The sequence below is a fragment of the Pseudomassariella vexata genome (genome assembly GCF_002105095.1).
Source record: "Pseudomassariella vexata strain CBS 129021 chromosome Unknown BCR38scaffold_6, whole genome shotgun sequence".
Lineage (NCBI taxonomy): Eukaryota > Fungi > Ascomycota > Sordariomycetes > Amphisphaeriales > Pseudomassariaceae > Pseudomassariella > Pseudomassariella vexata.
Window position 1 is genome coordinate 270,072 of NW_024467961.1, and position 18,732 is coordinate 288,803.

An 18,732-nucleotide genomic window follows, 5' to 3' on the forward strand; every position below is an offset into this window, starting at 1 on the left:
GGAGCATGTGACATTGCGGACGACAAAATTCTATCCCCCGGCAGTGTGAATATAAACCGCAGCAAGCCCAAAAGGAACCCTCGGTCCAGAGCCATCCAGTCCGGCTGGCATGAACCTGTGAGGATTGCTTGTGCAGGCTCTTGCATCACCAAAATCACCTGCCAGAGAGGTATATCTACCTCATATAATTCTCCTGGTTTCGCTGAAGGAAATTGTTAATAGAGGGCCCATGGACGACATGAGCCAGAAACATGACCGTCTAGAACAATTACCCCGGTGGAATTGTGGATGGAAATACAGTGCGGTACCAATGGCTTCATTCTTGTTGTTGTTGATCTCGTCCTAGAATTGACTACTCCAGAAAACAGCGTTCGTGACCGCCACCGTAACTGGGTCCCAATTTGAAGCTCGAATACGATGACCGATGATCGCTATATACTGCCACAAAATGGACGTCGGATGAAAGAAGCAGATGCGATCATAGCAAGCAGGGCGTGACTTGGAAAGATATGAGGGAGACGGTGCCCCAAATGCGGTACGCAGAAAAATAGGGGCGAAGCAGAATGTCCAAATCGAAATCCAGTAGGACAATGATATGACCTGACTCTGGAAAGTTAGAGATGGGTACATGGCGAACGTCGGCTGCTACAACAATATTCGACTGTGCTAGGTGGAAACCTGGAGGTCGCACAAGCCTGACCGAACAACAGTTCTTATAAATTAAGAAAGACGTACGATGACGCGCCTGAAGTTCTGTGGGCCTGTTTTTAGTTCGCCCATTCGTCCTTGTGGTGTACTCCTGGCCTACGACACGGCCAATGATATTGTCTATCCCTCGCATACAGCGTTTGACTGCATACCAATCCGGCACTTCGCCATCGCGAGTAGGACAGTACCACGCACATACGCTATCGACGTCTTTTACATAGCTAGTTGGTGCCTTCCGTCCGTAATCACAATGCATGCAACCCCCTTCCCCTCGTAATACAATTGCTTGGAATCCATCGTTAGTACGTTCCTGGTTTCCCGTCTTCAGTCCCCCGTTCATCGCAGTTTCGCCACATGTGGCTCTGGCCTAGGCGGTGTAACCCTCGCCCAGGTACTCATGTAAGTGCCATTGACACAAATCATTCCTGTTTCTGCCTGCATTTCACAGTACCCAGGTAGACAGCAACTCAGCGGCACGGCTTCTTATATTAACATTTGTATATACGTGCGGCCTCCTGGTTACTCTTGCACTCTAACTCTCTATCGGCCACGGCTAAGTGATGCACGCTGATGTAGAATAACGTAATTTCTAGTATTAGTAGCCTGAGGGTGATAGAGAGAAAAGAAAAAGAAGAGCTGACTCAAATCTTGGTCCTGAGTTAAGAAATGGCTAAATCTGACAAATAGTTCCTGTATATTATAACGTTGTACATAAAGCCTAACTTGAAACTTGGAATGGGGCTCACATCCCGCAATTAAACGGATTTATATCCAGACTGATGTTACCCTTGAAAGTCTTTCTCCTCTACTAAGTCACCTCTTCGATTTCCCTCGTATCAGACTTGAATCTGCTACCGTGTTCATCTGCTCGTAACAGAAGCTGATACATATATATATATAAAGAAACTGATGCACATCTTGACTTCTTAGTTGCATCTATCGCAACTTATCTTTGTCTCTTTCCACACTTTCCTAGACTCCTTCTTACAAGTCCTGCGCTTAACTGACCGTCTCCTAAACCGATCGAAGGAACTGCTCCACACAAACGCGTCGACAATTCCATGGATCGGGCCTTGATTCGCCCTCAATCTGGATGCAAAGCTACTTGTCCACACCACAGACGATACTTGACTCTTTGCTGGATCTTCACCTCGACCACACCACTGCGGGTAAACTTGATTTCAGTCCTTCTCCTTCAAGGCCCTGCTATGCACCCGCCGTTGGTCCACATAGCCCTGGCAACACAAGCATCCAGCCGTGCTCTTCTAATGCATTCTATCAGCCATTCAGCAGTGCAGCCCGGAAACAACAGCGGTGTAGTGGAGGAGACATGCATCTCGTGATACAGGGTTAGGATTGGTTCAGGGCTAGGGGTATCAGATAAGTCAACCCTTCCAGGATTTACTTCTACACAAGGTAGCACACAATGTAGCATTCCATGCCCGCAAGGAAACTTGCGGGGTGGGCCGGCCCTCCCGTGCTAGACTAGAGGCCCCAGTCACATGCAACGAGGTGGACCTCGAAAATACGGGGTAGTATCACAAGCAATGGTGTCAAACCCAAGGTGTCTGAAAGTACCAATGGAATAGATAACAGTTTACGGGCAGCAATTATGTGGGAAGGTTGAATTGTTTGTATTAATCAAGTCCAGCTTCGTGATGCTGGCCTCTAAACCGATCCTCATCATCATCAGGTGTCGGTGTCGTTGTCGTTGAATTATTATCATGTGCAGCGCTAGTAAAACAAAATCACCATGGAGTTGAGTGTGTGTTCATAATTCCCCTTCCCCTTTTCTCGTCAACACATCTAGCTGGAGGGGTTGTATCCGGCGTAGCCGATGTGCCGACGGAACAACTGGAAGTTGTTGAAGTCGGTTTCGGAGAGGTTGCCCCGTCTGTGTCTGGTTCGGCCGGTGATATTTTGTGTTACTACGAGGTGGACCGTTAGCAGGTGCTCCTTTGGTTATGCGTGGCTTGGTTGATTTTCGGAGTACGTACTCGTTTGAAGCTCCTCGTTGGCTAAAAGTTCCGGTGTTTGGTCTTGGTGACCAGCGGAGAAGTATGATGGCGGGGAGCCTTCGCTGCTGACCAGTCCTGGAGGAGCTGTTAGAATGAAGCGGTCTTTTTTGGAGCTTGATCGGAGCGGTGGACTAACCGTACGGAGGCGCGGTCGTCGTTTGCATATGGGCCAGAGGTGACTGCGAGGGCGAAGACATATCAAGTTTCACCTATATATGATGTGTTTTTGGTGCTTGGTTGGAGTTGACAGAGAGTTTTTTGTTGGATGGAGAGAACGACGGGGGAATTATCGAAGTTCTCAGACGACCATTTTAACTTGGGAGAGAGCCATCGCCCGTTGCCTACCATGGCCATTGACCATCGTGGCCGATTGTTCATCGACCCAACTAAAGTTCCATTTAATGCGCTGTATGACCTACTCAATTTTTTTCATAAAGTGGGTGATAAAATGGGTAAAAATGGGTATCTCGACAGATCTAGAACCGGGTCGACTATGAGGTGCTTCGGTCTTGGCCTGCGCTTTCGCACGCGACCCATAGAATCCTTTCCATCCTGATTTGGCAGAAAACATGATTGCAGCCCACGACGTGACGGATCCAAGCATCTGCCTGCCACACTGGAAGTACCGGAAAGCGGCTCCTGGAATCAGGGTGGATATGTTGGGGACTAGTGGTTTGAATCATTATGCGGCCAATCAATAGCGGAGCGCTTGGCCGGTCGGCTACATTCCACGATGTTCCCATGAAAACAGATTGAGCAAATTCAAAATGCAAAATTCAAGATTAGATCTGGAGAATAGACTCCAGATCTGCATAACCTTTTCACAGAGAAAAAACTCCACAATGCGAAGGCCCCTGAGTTGAAAAGACATTGTTTGACGGCATTGACGCGACTTGGACGTCCGTAGAATAATTGGGTTTATGAGCAAACCCATTGAACTACACTTCCCCGACACAACCCATGGAAGAGGCGTTGGTTACGACAGCATTGAGATAAGTCGTCGGAATTAGACAATACTGCGATGATCGTATCTGCGGGCTTGCTCCGGAAATGTGACGTGTTGTCTTCTGAGCATACGAGCATTAGCTTCACACATTGCTACCTTGTGGCTAAGCGATTTATAGTGTACAGATGCGGGGAAGGAGTTGACCTTGTTGTCGATCCAGTCTTTGTTCCACTTTGGCAGGCAAGTCAGTTATCTGCAGCTCGAGATCTCGTTTTATTAACCCCCGAGCATGGGATTTGCAGCTTGAACATACGACTTTGTCCCATTCTGATCAAGGCGCGTAAGTTCTTCCCGTCATCCGGCTTCATGCAGGACAGTGACGCCAAGGTATGTATAGTCCCCACTAGTAAAAGACTATAGTAGCAATCCCAAGACTTATCCCCCGGTTTTCAATGTTACGATAAATACGCATTGAGGGGGGGCGCCTCCTTGATTTTTGGGCATTAGTTTCAATTTATGAAACGTCAACCGTCGCTAAGGTGTATCGTCACCGTCTCACAGTATTTGGGTATAAACTTGACTTCGACAGTAGTCTATTGGCGGGTTATCAGTGAGTATACTCGAATTTCCCCGGCACCGTCTCCACGTGCAGAGCAGTATCCGATTCGGCTGTGCTCGCCACAGAGTTGGCAATATGATTGGCTAAGTCGTGATACCTACTCAACCATACTGCATAGATACCCACGTCCTCCACATCTTAGCATGGACAGGGGCTCTGGAGTACTGTTGTTCGGGCCACAGTGTTGCATTCAGATTGGAGTCCTGTGTAGTAGCAAAACTTGAAGCGATCAAGCAACCCAGAATTTGTGTGTGTCTTCCAAGTCTAAACGATGCATCAAGTCGAATGGTCTGAGATTATCTGAGCAATCATATCTGTTCCTTAATGATACTTGTCAATGACATGTTAGTCATAGATCAGCTCCTTCGTCATCCTGACTAACCCCCATGCACTCATGACGTTATCATTGAAGTCCGAAGAGCCGGCTCCGCGAGCTATGGATCGCCTGTGTACATGAGTACTTGCCTGGATTTGAGACGAACTTGAGTGGACGCCCTGCCGATCTCTGTATCACTGATCGGCAACGCTACTATCTGCTATAACCTGGGGCTGAACCACGAATACTGCACTTTGTTCAATGTTGTCCTCGTGAGCGTCGAGGCCCTGTTCTACGCCTTATATAGCTTCCTGACCTGCTTTGAGGCCATCGGTGACTCAGCAGGGCGGCAGTCCCGCCCAGGCCCAGTGGTATTTTGGGAATGATAGAAAAGTCTACTGTACTAGCGTTATGATAATAGTGGGTCCGTGGGGGTTAAGACTCGTCGGGTGTTCGGATAGAACAGTTTGTTCAGGTTACGTGTATAGTATTAGAAGAGGAAGGAGCGAGGCGTCTACCATGGCTCCAGCCTAACTCCGACTCACTTTAATTTACCCCAGGTCCAGCATACCTGATGCAAGTGCAGATGGGGTGTGAGTTGTTGTATTGGGAGAGGAAAGCCAAGTCAGCTATTCTGGCCTGGCAAAGCTTTTTTATAGCTGTTATCTTATCTTATCTATCTTATCTATAGCTACAGGGTAATACTTAGATGAAAGGGTGCTGACAGAAGAGGGTACGTTATAACCTGCCTCAACTTTAGAACCCACCTTACCCTTCCATCCAGTGCCAACAATCTACTGCTATCGCAATCCGTACCACAGCCGAGGTGCCGACTCTCGGTCTCAACACGCATTTGGGCAGAATGCAATGAAACATGAAGACGCAGGCGGACAGGAGCGGAGTCCAATGGCGGAGAGTAAAAGAACAGGCGAAACGGGCCCTGAGGCTCCCAGCTTAGCAAGAAGGCCGGGAACGGCAAAATGGGCTCGAGGTAAGTCAACAGACTACCGCGCCTCGGCACAGGGCGGCGAGGGAACGGATCCTCACATGAGCGTAACTAACGCAGGCGAACAGTGGAAGATGGAAAAAGCGATACAACTTCTAGCATGGGCATCCTGTCGGCGAGCTGGCTCAAATATCTAAGAGATGTAGTCTTGGGCCGCGCTGCCAACTATGAGACCACCCAACTTGAGCACGAGTGTTTCCTCGAACGCTATGCCGCGTTGGAACCCTATATATAGGAGACCGAGGCAGTGCCCAGCGACCCCACTCGGTCGAGTGTCACGAAGGAACCGTCCGAATAGTGCCTATTATTTATGAGTCGATTATCTATAAGGCACCGTTCTTCGTGAAGGTGGGTCTACCATGCTTAAGGTGTGGATGACGGAGAGGAGCACACGATAAGCAGTGATCAATCCTATAGGATCTCGCTCTTCATCGTTTTTTAACGAATTAACTTTACAGGGTTAATATATTATAACGCGCAGCTACTTGTAAAGTTATGTAAGGCTGGGTGCTGAGGAAGGTGATTCGGTGATGCGTGCACCTAGGGGGGAGGATGCTATAATGCAGCAGTGCGCAACGTTATAGTATCTAATTGAATGGGATTCACCTAACCAGTGGGTCCCCCTCCCTTTTCGTGACATTCGGACTGAAGTATGTAGGTGGAACTATTCTAGGAAGTTGTGTATTGAAGAAACTTCCATCCGTAAATCTAGTCTCGTGCGACGAACACCTTTTGTGGAAATGATTCGCCAAATATTATCTAATCTCACAAGTAGGAATCAATATCTTAAATAGACTTGATGATAATAACGAATACAGATATTAGATATTAGCTCTTAAAGTTAGACTCTTGGTATCTTGCAAGATACTCGTTAGCCAAATATTATGACGCTAGGAAGTAGTTATATATATTTACTTGTGAGTAACGTATAGTATCTAAAGAGATAGGGAAAATCTCGTTAATAGGAAAGGCAAGGGATTATAGGGGTATTCCTAAGCGATATAACGTAGTCCACAAGCGAACGGGTCACCCAACCAAACGGGTCACGCCAACTAGCAAAACATGGAATTCAACACGATTTCGCAACAACAACGCCGTAAATCAATTAAAACTACTCAGAATACTCTTGCCCAGATGATTCTATCTCTACCTGACAGGTTCGCGCATTATGTCCGGTCTTCCCGCATACGCCACAGCGCCGTTGCCGTGGCTGGCCACGATTTGATCCAGCGCTATTTCCACGCATTTCCTGCTGTACTTGCTGCGCAACGTCCTTTTGATCTTGAAGACATTGTACGTCTTGTGAATTAAGTGATCCTCCAAGCCGTACTCGTGTTATTTTGGCCCTGTGCCGCTTGCTAATTAGAGCATTTGCCTCTCGAAGTTCGGCGACCTCAGTTTGGAGTAAAGCCATCTTATGCATAATACTCCGCGCTCCTTTCGAAAACTGATCGATAGCATCGTAAATTGACGTTGGGGAACTATTTTGATGCCTGGCAATTCGAGATTTAATAAATTCGGATTGCGAAGTAGCCTCGGTTGGGTTGTTTGGCGTCCGAGAAGCCCAAGGAAGGGTTTCCCGCGTAGGGGGCCGGGAGGACGTTGGAGTCTGTAATTTCACATCCAGCTTCTCAATAACAATATCTGGGCTTAAAGGCACAAGCCCAGCCCCTTTAAAGCCTGCACGAATATTGCTTTCGGTCAGGCTCTTCTTGAACGCGTCGCAAAATGCCGGAAGAAAGTCCTCCTTTGTGATATGCGAGTCGCGTAGCAGTCGGTTTGCCATATCTTCAACAGCACTTAGCCGGGGAGGAAATGCTTGCGAATCTAGCTCAATTATCCTTTGAAAAATCGTATTTTCTTCTAGTTTTGTTAAATTCCGACCGTTGGCTTCGATATTGCGACGTGATTGACGTTTTTGAAGACGCGCCTGGAGAGTAGTATTCGAGACTTTGTAGATTGTTGCAGCACGTCGGATACTAAGTGTTGAGTCATTTCTGATAGCCAGAGTTGCAAGAAGTAATTAAGATTCTTTTTGAGCAGAATCCATCGAGAATTAGTTGCGTGGTAAAGTTAGGAAGTTTAGTTCTATTTTTTGCTATGGGCGTGACCCGTTCGATTGGGTGACCCGTTCGCTTGTGGACTACGTTATCGTAGATAACTAGAATTATAGTTAACAAAATTAGATAACGACGAGGAGTTTCTATCCGAGTAACCCGACTGGGGCTAATACAGATAGAGCCCTCGATTATGTTCTGAAGATGGTCTTCCTGGGGTTTGCTTTACTGATGTGGAGGGAAAAGGTGAAACAAGGGAACGAGGGCAGGGACGCGTAAGCGAATGCTACACTGGTCCAGACCCAACTCACTTGAAGAGAATTCGTAAAGATGTGATGGTATCATTTGAAAAGGCCTTTTCGACACTGGGGTTAAAATGTAAAAATACAGTAGAACAGAAGACACAGTAGTAAGACTTCAGCAAATCCAAAATAACAACGAAGTTGACAAAAGCCACGGGCGCTACACTCAAACAGTATGTTTCAAAATTAGCGGCTCATTTTTACACATGGTTATCTGTTGGCTATAATCAAGATAACCCGACAGGCAACCTCCTGCAACTGATCCCATCCCATGTGACTCCTCCCAGCAAACCCAACCCTACCAGGCGGTATGCCCGCCATCAATCACCAAATTATTCCCCGTCATGAAGCTGCTCGCACTACTCGCCAGAAACAAAACCGCCCCCTTAAACTCATGCGGTTCCGAAAGCCGTCCCATCATATTCTCCTTCTCGCACTTCTCCCTCAAGCCGGGCACTTCCTCAAAATTCTTCAACACCCGCCCCATTCCGACACGGCGCGGGCTCGGGCTTGTTCCCAGGCGTCTCCCTGGTCGGGACCCGGTCCAGACAGTATACTGAATTTTATGAGTCTCGGGAATGAGTCTCGGGAAAGGCTTGGGTAAGCACAAAGCTTGCCTTTGCCTCCGGCTTCGACCAGCGCTTCTGCGAGAGCCAACCCGAGACCCCTGGCGCCGCCGGTCATGATGAAGGTCTTCCCTGCCAAGTCGAAGTCGGCAAATCTCTTGCGGCCAGCATCCTCGTTTGTCTGTTGTGGCGGCTCTGCGCTATGTGCAACCGTCTCCCATTCGGACACGTCTGGGTTGGCCGATTTGGAACAGCGTGATGGTATGGTCTGGAATGCCCTAACGTGTGGGTGGACTTGATCTGGTTTGTTGACAGTTGCCCAATCTGCACGCAGGGGTCTGATGATGCTAGGTGTCGGTCGGCAGCTCGTGAGGGTGCGGACAACTTTGGAATTGATGGTCATTGTGCATATTTCAAGTTATTTCCCAGCGTGTATCCTATAAAAGGAGACCAAATAGTACTAAATGGGACGTTTTACGTGAACTTGTTGGCTAGCTTGCTGATTATTAGGGACACAACGATGAGGGCGGCTTAAAACTTGGACGTGGTTTCAACGTGGAAGCAAGCGAGACTCGACCATTAATAGGACGGATGCCAATACCCTGGTTTCCTTCTTGGCTACTCCGGCTTCGTGGTTGTTCCGTAAATTCTCCCAACAGCCAGGAAGCAAGTGAAGTCAGTTGACGCCATTTCATCGCGATAAGGGTGTGAAGGCCTTGCCAAGCGTGCGTCATCAATCCCTGTCTCGCCTAATTAGATGGTTGAGGCAGCGCAAGCGACAGTCAATCTCATCCGCAAAGAGATCCGTGAGATCCTTGACATGGATCCGGAGTCAGCTCCGGTGCGTCTGGGGTTCATACGGGCTACCCTGCTCTTCGTTCACGAGGACATGAGAATTACATCATTATTGTACGAGCATGGACAGAAGAAATGCGTAAATCAAATTCCAAGTCAAACCGAATCCATATTCAAGTTTCAGTTCCATTGGGACTTTGAATGTTGAATTATGGGGATGACTGTCGCTACCGTGGCTAGAGTCTCGTATCAGACTTCATGATGAGCAACTATTTGGAATGCAATTACCCTTCCCAACTCTGCCATCCACCGAAACTCCTCCAAAAAGCACATCAACGCGTTTATACCACCGCCCGTCACCCCATCTCAATGCTCCGCATGCACATATATCCCCAACCACTTCTCATTAAAAACCCTTCTTCCGATTCCTTATCTTCCGCCAATGTTCGCAGCAACCTTACATACTCCTCCAGCCTATGACCCCACGCACTAATCGTATAAGCCGTTCTACTACCCTACGCCCCATCACGGCCTGGGAACGGTGCCGAAAAATCCAGAGCCTGCTTTCGGGGTTCAGGCGAGCGCATTTGGTCGACGAAGAAAGCGGGCATCGGATCCCTGTCGATGGTGAAGGGCTCAATTGAGTCTTCGTATGTGGCATATGAGAGCAATTGCTCGGCGAGCCGTGCAGAACGACGTAATCAGACGACGAGGCGAAGAAGGAGCGCAGTAGGTCTAAATGTAGTGCAATTGGATGCTGCAGGTCTGCAGGTACGTGTTCAGATCTTCATGTTTTATTCTTCCTAGCAATATCGTACAGAGACTGGAGGGATTGGTGCCAGCGATCAAGGACTTATAGGTAAGGACGGCGGTACTCCTGCCAGTTTGGTGCATGGCAGGAAAATTTAATCTAAAGAAGTATAAGATTTATAGTTGGGGAGTTTGGTACCTGTGGCTTGCGCTTGCGGCTGAAGTTCAGGGCGAAGCGCTGCGTGACAGTGAACGAAGCCGGCAATGTTTGAGACAGATCCGTGGCACTGGTTTACAGATAGCAAGGCCGGGGCGGGCCGTCCCAGGCTTAGCATGCACATCGACCACGCGCAGAAATCGAGCCGATAGAACGGATGACTTAATGCCAGCTTTGTACTCTTGCCCTAGTCGGGAGATAAGGTAGTCCCGTATAATTGACAGACGGTGGTGGATCTGCTAAAGTATAGCGCAGTGATTGTTGTTGAGCGCCTCGAAGGCAACTAGTAAGATACAGCGTAAGATTGCGTCCAGGATGCTGCTTTCCTCCGCCACTATAGTTTCACCTAGTTTCACCAGCTTCATGGCACGACCGTAGTTTCCTAGGGCGTTCCTGTGGTACACACTCTCTCACTTGACGTAAAGGAACGTTCTACTGGTGAGATCATTCTCCAGGGCAATTTTAATGCAACCCAATGCCATCATAGCGTAATGGACGAATAGGGTCCTTTATGGCCGAACTGAGCGATGGACGTCGTATATATTCTTGAGGGTAAGACAGAGCCCGGGATGTCTCCCCACAGCCGCAAAATAGTCATATTACATTTGTGGTCAAGAACTGGATGATTGCAGTTGGAAGAAGCTGAGCACAATCTACCCAGATAACAATCTTTCCGAAAAACCCTGCAGGAGCCCGAAGGTGAACTGTTAGCCTTCATTCTCCCCTCCTAGACATCGAAAAAGCCCTGTCACTTGACACATGGCTAGCATGGAGGACTGCCCTTATCGCATTTCACATGTCGTTTTCTGTAGCACTATAAGACAATGTATCGATGGCACCTCAGATGCTACACTTGCCCACCGAAGTGTAAGCATTCAACTCAAGCACCAGATTTTAATGTTGGGTTATGCCGCGAGATTCCATATGAAGAGGGAAACTGGCAGGGCGAGCCTTATTCTTTGACACGGCCAGCATGTTTCAGTATATTGTCGTTCGGGGTATAGCAGAGACCACGCAAGACATCAGGATAGTTACAACTCCTTAGCAACTTGAGATATGCGTCAGGCCTGATCTATCGACTTCAAGACAAACCGCATTCAATCAGAACTCGCTAAGTAATACTCTGCCACTACTCGGAAGTCGAATTTCTTTGACTTCTTCCTCCTTTTTTCAATACTATTTTGTGGAAATGCTCTAAGCACATATGCAACCATACTATTGGGGCGGATATTCCAACTTGTCTGCCCACCTTAATAAGCTTATTAGTCTTGGCAATTGGGAAGGAGGTGGATTTGTCGGGCCTTAATCCGAAACGCTGTGACCCAGTGGGGATCAGCCCAAGGTTAATTGGATATCTTTCAAAACTTCAAAACAGATTAACATATAGGTATAGTGGTAGATCTTATTACTGGCTCCTGCACTTCGTACCTCCTCCAGTCCTAGACGAGGTATAGTGCGGAAGCTCTCTGCAAGAGGCGGAATGCAGAACATGGTTTGAATTATGTCTGGGAAACCCATCGAGATCTCGAGAAATGAAGGATTCAATTTATATAATTATGTAAGTTAATTGGGTGAGGCGACATTATTCCAGAGGAAAGTTGATCACACTCATATATTGTTTGTCAAATAGAAAAAAAGGACGTGGTATGAATTTGGCATTTGGACCCGCACGTGGTATCGGCGGGTTCGTGGTTGTGATTGTCATGCCCAATTATAGTAGAATGGTATATTCTTCCGAAACCCCAAGGTGGCTTCTAGCCAACCCCCAATTTCCATCAATTCGTCTAAAACATCGTCCCTTGCACTCATCCTGCCCGACTGGGCGTCTCAAGTCGTATCCCTCCAAAGAAAATAAACCCCAGTTGAAGGATTCGTTGCCAAGATGAGGCATGAACCGCATTGAGTCATTCAGTTGTAGTCGTTATAGTCGAAGTCGAAGTTGAAATTAAAGTCGTATTCATGAGTTGAATTCCCGCGCAGATGTTCCCGACCAGGCGGTTTCAGCTTAACGTCTCAACCCAGACCCAGTTGATTCAACGCCGTCATCATGCTGTGCGTGTGTGCATGGAATAGTTCCCCTTTACTCCTGTCCCGGCACGCGGAGGTTCAGGCGGGCAATGGGGTAGTCCCTAGGGTCGCGCTTGGTCAGAGGCAGGGTGGTGGTGGTGGTGGTGTTGTAGTGTGCCGCGACACGGACGTTTGTTGCGGCAGCCGTGCTATTGTAGAGACGCGGCAAGACATTGGTGGGCATGGCAGCAGCGGTGTACAGCATGGCGAAGACAGCCAGCAGTGCGAAGGCGAAACGAGCCATGGTAGGCAAAAGACTATTCGAGCGACTGACGTGGGAGGGACAGGTTGAACGAAAGTTGGGTTTGCGTCGGGAGGGCGAGATGGACAATTGCCTGGCTGAAGTCTCAAGAGGAAAAGCAAAGGAGGGTGGGCAACTCACGCCCACTTATATACGGCTGGACCTCAGCGTGGTGTTGCGGAATCACAGTAGTCGAGGTGATCGGCAGTCACTTCTCGTTCGTTTCCACATTGTTCAGGGTCTTATCTATGACTAGCGCTTCTTCGCGGGTGACGAGCTAGGCAGGCCAGCGCAGACCAAGGCAAGGCACCTCTGCGTCGGGTTCTACATCGATATCACAGCATTTGCAGCCATGCCGCACAACCGCCGGGTTTGGAAATGATTGAGATCTGCTTACGAGGAACACGCTACGTATCCCTTTCCTTCGACGGGCCGACGAGATGGACGTGTGTGCATTAGTGGAAGAAATATCAAACAGCCGGCGCTAGACCCTGCTGTAATGATGCTGCAGCGAACATGTTTAGCGGAGGAAACACAAAATAAGAAAGAAATCTGCACAAGCCTCCTAGCTCCCAATGTTGATACCACGGTACGGTACCCCTGACGGCTCAACAAAAACAGAAGGCAGTTTTGGACAAGGTCGTAGTGGAGCCTCTAGCTGAGACAGGTCGGGTAAGCAAGGGGCAGACTGCGATCCTATCTAGCATTATAGCCAATCATGCACAGGAACGCCTCGGTGCAAAGCTGCGTGGGGTGTGGGCTTGGCGTAATCTAATGACATGATAGATCTGTGGCCGGCATTCTATACTTCAAAGGCACAATATTGACGTGCTGTGTCAACGCAATTTGGCAGAATAACCATGCCGCAGGGTGTCAATAGAAATCTCGCACCAATCTCTCACCGTGTCAAGCGAGGGTCCGATGGAGCAAGCATATATTACCTATATTGCCTCGATGGGCCCAGCGTTGCAATCGCGATAGCGCAAACGGAAAATCGGGTATTAGCGCGGCTCAATTGGACTGGTAGCGGGAGGCATAATATCGAAAATGTGACCTCTGTGTATCCACAGTCAGGTTAAAGTCGGTGGCGCATGTCAAGAACCACGCTCAGGTCCGTGTCGATGGCAATGTCTGCCTTTCTCTTGCAGCCGTTCATGTTGATTCATCGCCGCGCTGATGAACGGCTGACGAACGACAAAGGGGGATTGTGTGTTTGGACTATTTTCGGGTCGAACTAAGCATGTGCGATTATCGTGGTGGCGTGTTTCGCGCAGGCACAAGCTCCGAGAAAACCACACACCGTCGTGGGAGAGTGGAAGCTCACGGTTGCAGCACGGCGGGTTCCATCATTTGGAGAAGTGCAGATCGTAACTAAGCGTCTGGCCAATGTCGATCGCCTAACGCTAATCAGCGTTGGCTTTTTCTTTCCTGGCGCTTTTTACCCATCACTATCATAGATGATAAATACCGGAACCAGATTGATCAATGCTCCAGAGTTCTCCTATCGCCGGGATGGAGGCTCGGAGTTGTGGAGATCCTAGCCTTTCCGAGACAGTTGTATATAGCGATTTCCATATCACCATAACCGCTGCCAAGACTTTCTCGGAACATCGATTACGCACGGAAACTCCGCTCTCCAGGCATGTAAGTCGTTAGCGGAGGAGATGCCCTGTTTTAAGCGACTGATCAACGCATATGAATCGTGTGGGAAGTCAAGTACCATTTTGCTTGCACAAGCGTGTCATTACCCTTCACCGCATTGAAAACGAGGGGAAGACCAGGTGCTATGGGCGCGGTGACACGCTAACCATCTGCATGCCTGGAGAGGTGCAATACCACACTGAGCTAAGCAGGCTGGTTGCTTTCACCCACTTTGCCAGGTAGCGTCCCCACCACCAAATGTTTAGGCTTGTGTGAAAGGCTTCTGGAATTCTGCGACTATCGAGCCCTACTGCACCATGGCTCAGTGTGCTTGCAATCCCAGAGACGGCATGGTTGGGCACGAAGGCTTGCTTCTATGGTAGTGATGTCGCTGTTCCAGCCATCACCTTGCCGCCTCCAACTTTTCGTAATCCACTGCGTCCAGCCTGGCAAAGCATGATGAGATCAGCCATGTGGCAGACCAGCAGGAATTGCAGTATCAGCTGCAGGAGGATAAGGTGAAAAACAAAAGTTCCTCGGGTTGCCAGAGGCTACTCGGACTGCCCATTCCGGGAGCCGGTGTCGGATTAATAGGAGGTGGGATTTCACATTACTACTGCGAATGTCGATCGCGACACCTCAACGGGCCAGTTGCTATCTCTTCCGTTGGAGCGTCAAAATCGCGACTTTCCATCTCATTTCTCACTTTTTCGCATGTATACGCTTCCCCCATCTCTGGCACGGCATCAAGTCTGTTGCGTGGCCCCCGCAGCTCTTACCTTGCGTGAATCCCTTTCCAAGGCCTTTCTCCTATTGACCAGCATCTGCTTCATGGCAAGCACCATCGTTTGCTGGCGCAGCATGGACACTGCCATACATCCTACCCGAGGTAAGGCCGCACTGTTCATCTTCGTGTTTACGTTTCCCAGAAGATTGGGATAATCATACGAGGAGAGTAGTATAGTCACACGGCATTGACGGGTAAATTCCGTCTCCGGCAAAGACACCTTACCCACTGCCAATTGGCAAGCTGGCATTTTCGCCATCGCAGTACTTGAGTGATGCGCTCTTGGCATCGCCCGCGGCTATCATGATATCGATGATCTCTCGGAGCTTCGGATGGATCATTGCCGTGGTTTTATTCACAGATTGAGCTCTTCTCTGTGACACGGTCCCGCTGCCACAACCGTTGCACCGAAAGAACTAGTCCTGTTGCTTTGAAGATCGGAAACTTGATTGTACTGGTTTGACTGAGTCCGAAGAACAGCCAGAAGCAAGACTCCGGATGCCCAAGAGGTGTATAGCCAAGATTTTATTGCTGCTTCCCAGATAGCTGTCTCGCCTATGATGGCAAAGGAATGCCACTATTGGCGCTCTGAGACAGGTGCTCCGGTATTAGATCACATATCACAGTAAGTTGCATTCCTTGGCTCTCTACGCGTTGTCTACCTCAAACTACCAACACTGACATGCTACCGGTATTTTTAAGATTTCCGGTCCAACAACAATTTATTTACTCATCTCCTCAACAAACTTCGCCCACTTTCCCAATGAATGGGAACTTCTTCGAAAGGCAGTCCCGAACCCTGTCGCCTGCAGTTTCAAGGTGATTGCTATATGGCCTTTGCTTTCACGAGGAGGCAAATCCAGCCACATCCGAATCGATTTGGGGGTACTAGGGGGAGGAGTTTATTCATTCCCTGTAGGGGAAACTGAATTGCCGGATGTGACCCAAGCGATCTATCAGTCGTTTACGCAATTAGCTGGTACTGACTTCAGGGTCTCGTGGGTGTCGCCTTTGCAGTCCTCCACGACGTATCGGCAATGCCGAAGCGGAATATGTTGAAAATCCCACAGCTGGGTACAGCAAAGGTAATTCTACGAGTCTAAGACGGCTCTGTCTCTCGATATATCATTGTATTAACTATGAACGGGTTGGCGTCGTAACTGATGACGTGGGTTTTGGCCATCTCTATTACAAATTCCACTTATATCGGCTTTCATTTTATAAACAGATACAGCCATGTCCCGGAAATAACATATATTATAAGTGTGTAGGCGGATTAAATTATCGGTATGGGAGCTCGTGAGTCTTTTTCCAGAGCAGATCTGGTATGTGTGGGCAATACAGGCAAGAACGTTGTATTGGTGATGATACTGATGATAGACAACGATCAAGTTGCAGGGGAAGGCAGGGCTAAATATAGTAGTATAGCCTCAGACATGCACTGGCCACGTGACTAGAATACAGAACCATCCATTTCTTACCTCCTAAACATAGGTTATAGGAACGCCCTTAATAGAGCAATCCTCGCTGTATTGTTTAAAGCCTACTCGGGCCTATTTAATTTAGACTACCATCCGCTTCGCTGGAGGAAAGCACTTATCCTAATACTACCTAATGCTAATAAAGAGGACTACTCGAAGCTGAAATCCCATAGGCCGATCTCCTCACTAAATTACAGTATTAACTACTATAATTCGGGATATCAAAGGGACCTTCGACCATCTGAGAACAGTGTAACAACTGCTCTACTTTTGAGGGTAGAACGGTGGCTGGGTTTGCGTTCACAAGCAAGTCCTACTATGAACTAACTGAGCAGTAGGTAGTGGGGCTCTTAACTTGGGTATGTGTGGAAAAAGGAATTACATATACAAGAGGGAAGTTGATATTAAGGTTTGATAAGCCTCACTAGTAGGTTAGATTGATGCTTAAATTAATGACTGAAGTAGAGACTGTCTATCTATGAAATGCCTGGTGACCTCGACCCTGGACATCCATTCTGCCCTTACTATTGCATTAATGTTGCTAGCTGCTGTATTTCCGACTTTGAAGGCGCCGGCAACTGCTGTGACGGGGCTACCGATACTGATACCTTTGACGGCATCCGGGGCAGTGCTCTTGAGGATGTATTCGCTTTAGTGTGATTCATACGGGGCTTGACATAATCAGAAGGTGAAGGCGAGGGAATTGTTAATTGTGAAGGGGATCGTGACTTTGGCTGGCGCTGGCGGTAGTGCGTGCCACTTGTACGGCTCAAATAGCTGGTTTCTTGACTGAAAAGATTCTTGACAGTAGTGGCAGCGGCTCGGCTTGGGCTTGTGTGTCCCTGATTCTTAGGTACTGCCTGGAGGCGAAGGAGATGATGATATTCGTAGTGGCTTGTCTGGTGTGACTAGCGCTAGTTGTGGCGTTGTTGATGAGGTTGGCGGCGGTAGGTTCGGCGAAGTCGACTTTGTTGATTGTGGCGGCGATTGTGGGATCTCTAGCGATAAGCTATTCCCATCGCCTTCACTAGTGTAGTTGTTAACGGCGGCGGCGGAGGAGGAGATGAATATGGGGACGGCGGACTTGTTGATCGAAGCGAACGCACTTAGGCCTGTAGGATGGCTACTTGAAGTTGGTGATCTTCTGGCTTCTGGGGCTCTGTTGGTTCTAGCGTTGATAGTAGTTGGCTATGACGTGGCTTATACAGCTATTGCGGTTAGGGAGGACTTTAAGGCACTTCTGGTAGGTACTTTGGCGGCGGTGCTGTTGATCTTCTTCCTGTTGTTTCTGGGGCTTGCTTTAATCTTGACGGCGGCGCCGAGAGTGAGGCTCACGATCTTCGGATCATTGGCGCTAGCGTTGACGATCTTCCTTACCGTCCTTGGTGCGATAGTCGCTGTCTTCATAAGACTGTCTGTCGAGCCTTTTATAGTTGCTATTACGCGTAGATTCGGAAGTGGTCGTGCTCTTCTCACTGCGTGACTTGGGGTACTTATCTGCTGTAACTGCGAGCCGAATAGATTTATCGTCACTAATAAATCGCTGGTACTCGGTAAAAGATTCTATCGTTAGATGCTCGAACGTACGAGCGGATGCTGAGTGGTCTGTGTGTCCAGATTTGCACTATTGCTCCGTACTAGTTGAAATTATTATCGCCGACGATGCCTATAGTTCTAGCCTGTCACATCTTGGTAATATAAGAAAGAGCTACTTAACTACCTAGCTATTAAGAAAATAGCTACGAGAAATTGGTATCTGTACTAGTAATAGCTATAGTGCGAGGGAACTTTTTCAGTATTTATGGAGGTAAAAGCGAGACGGAAGTAACTTATAGCTTAGGCCTTAACAGCCTAGCAGTAATTATAAAGGCAGAGGCCCCTGCCCTTTTTCACCTATAGTAGCTAGTCTACTCCACTGGCTTGATAAGCCGTGGGCTTCTATAAGGGAGTATACAAACGTGGTTAAAACAAATAGGTTAACGTCACCCACAGGTCAATGCCCCACACGGGTCTTTGCCCAACTTTTCACGACCTCCCAACCTTTAATCTTAGATAGATCAACAACAACCCGTATTCATTCAAGAAATTAATCAGAATTCTTTTCATTATCTGTTTCTACATCTGCCTGAAAAGTTCGCGCATTATGTCCAGTTCCTCCGCAAATGCCACAGCGCCTAGCACCCGTTGCCCTCCTCCTTGTAGGACGACTACTTTC

The 18,732-nt window shown here is 48.3% G+C and overlaps 1 protein-coding gene across 1 annotated transcript; it reads right to left on the reverse strand.

The window, feature by feature from the left end:
* Positions 1-8,233: 8,233 nt before the first annotated feature.
* BCR38DRAFT_431124 (uncharacterized protein) lies at positions 8,234-9,187 on the reverse strand. The gene has a single exon (XM_040860080.1). It carries the CDS (start codon positions 8,939-8,941, stop codon positions 8,444-8,446), a length of 498 nt encoding a protein of 165 aa, XP_040716002.1. The 5' UTR covers positions 8,942-9,187; the 3' UTR covers positions 8,234-8,443.
* Positions 9,188-18,732: the final 9,545 nt, after the last annotated feature.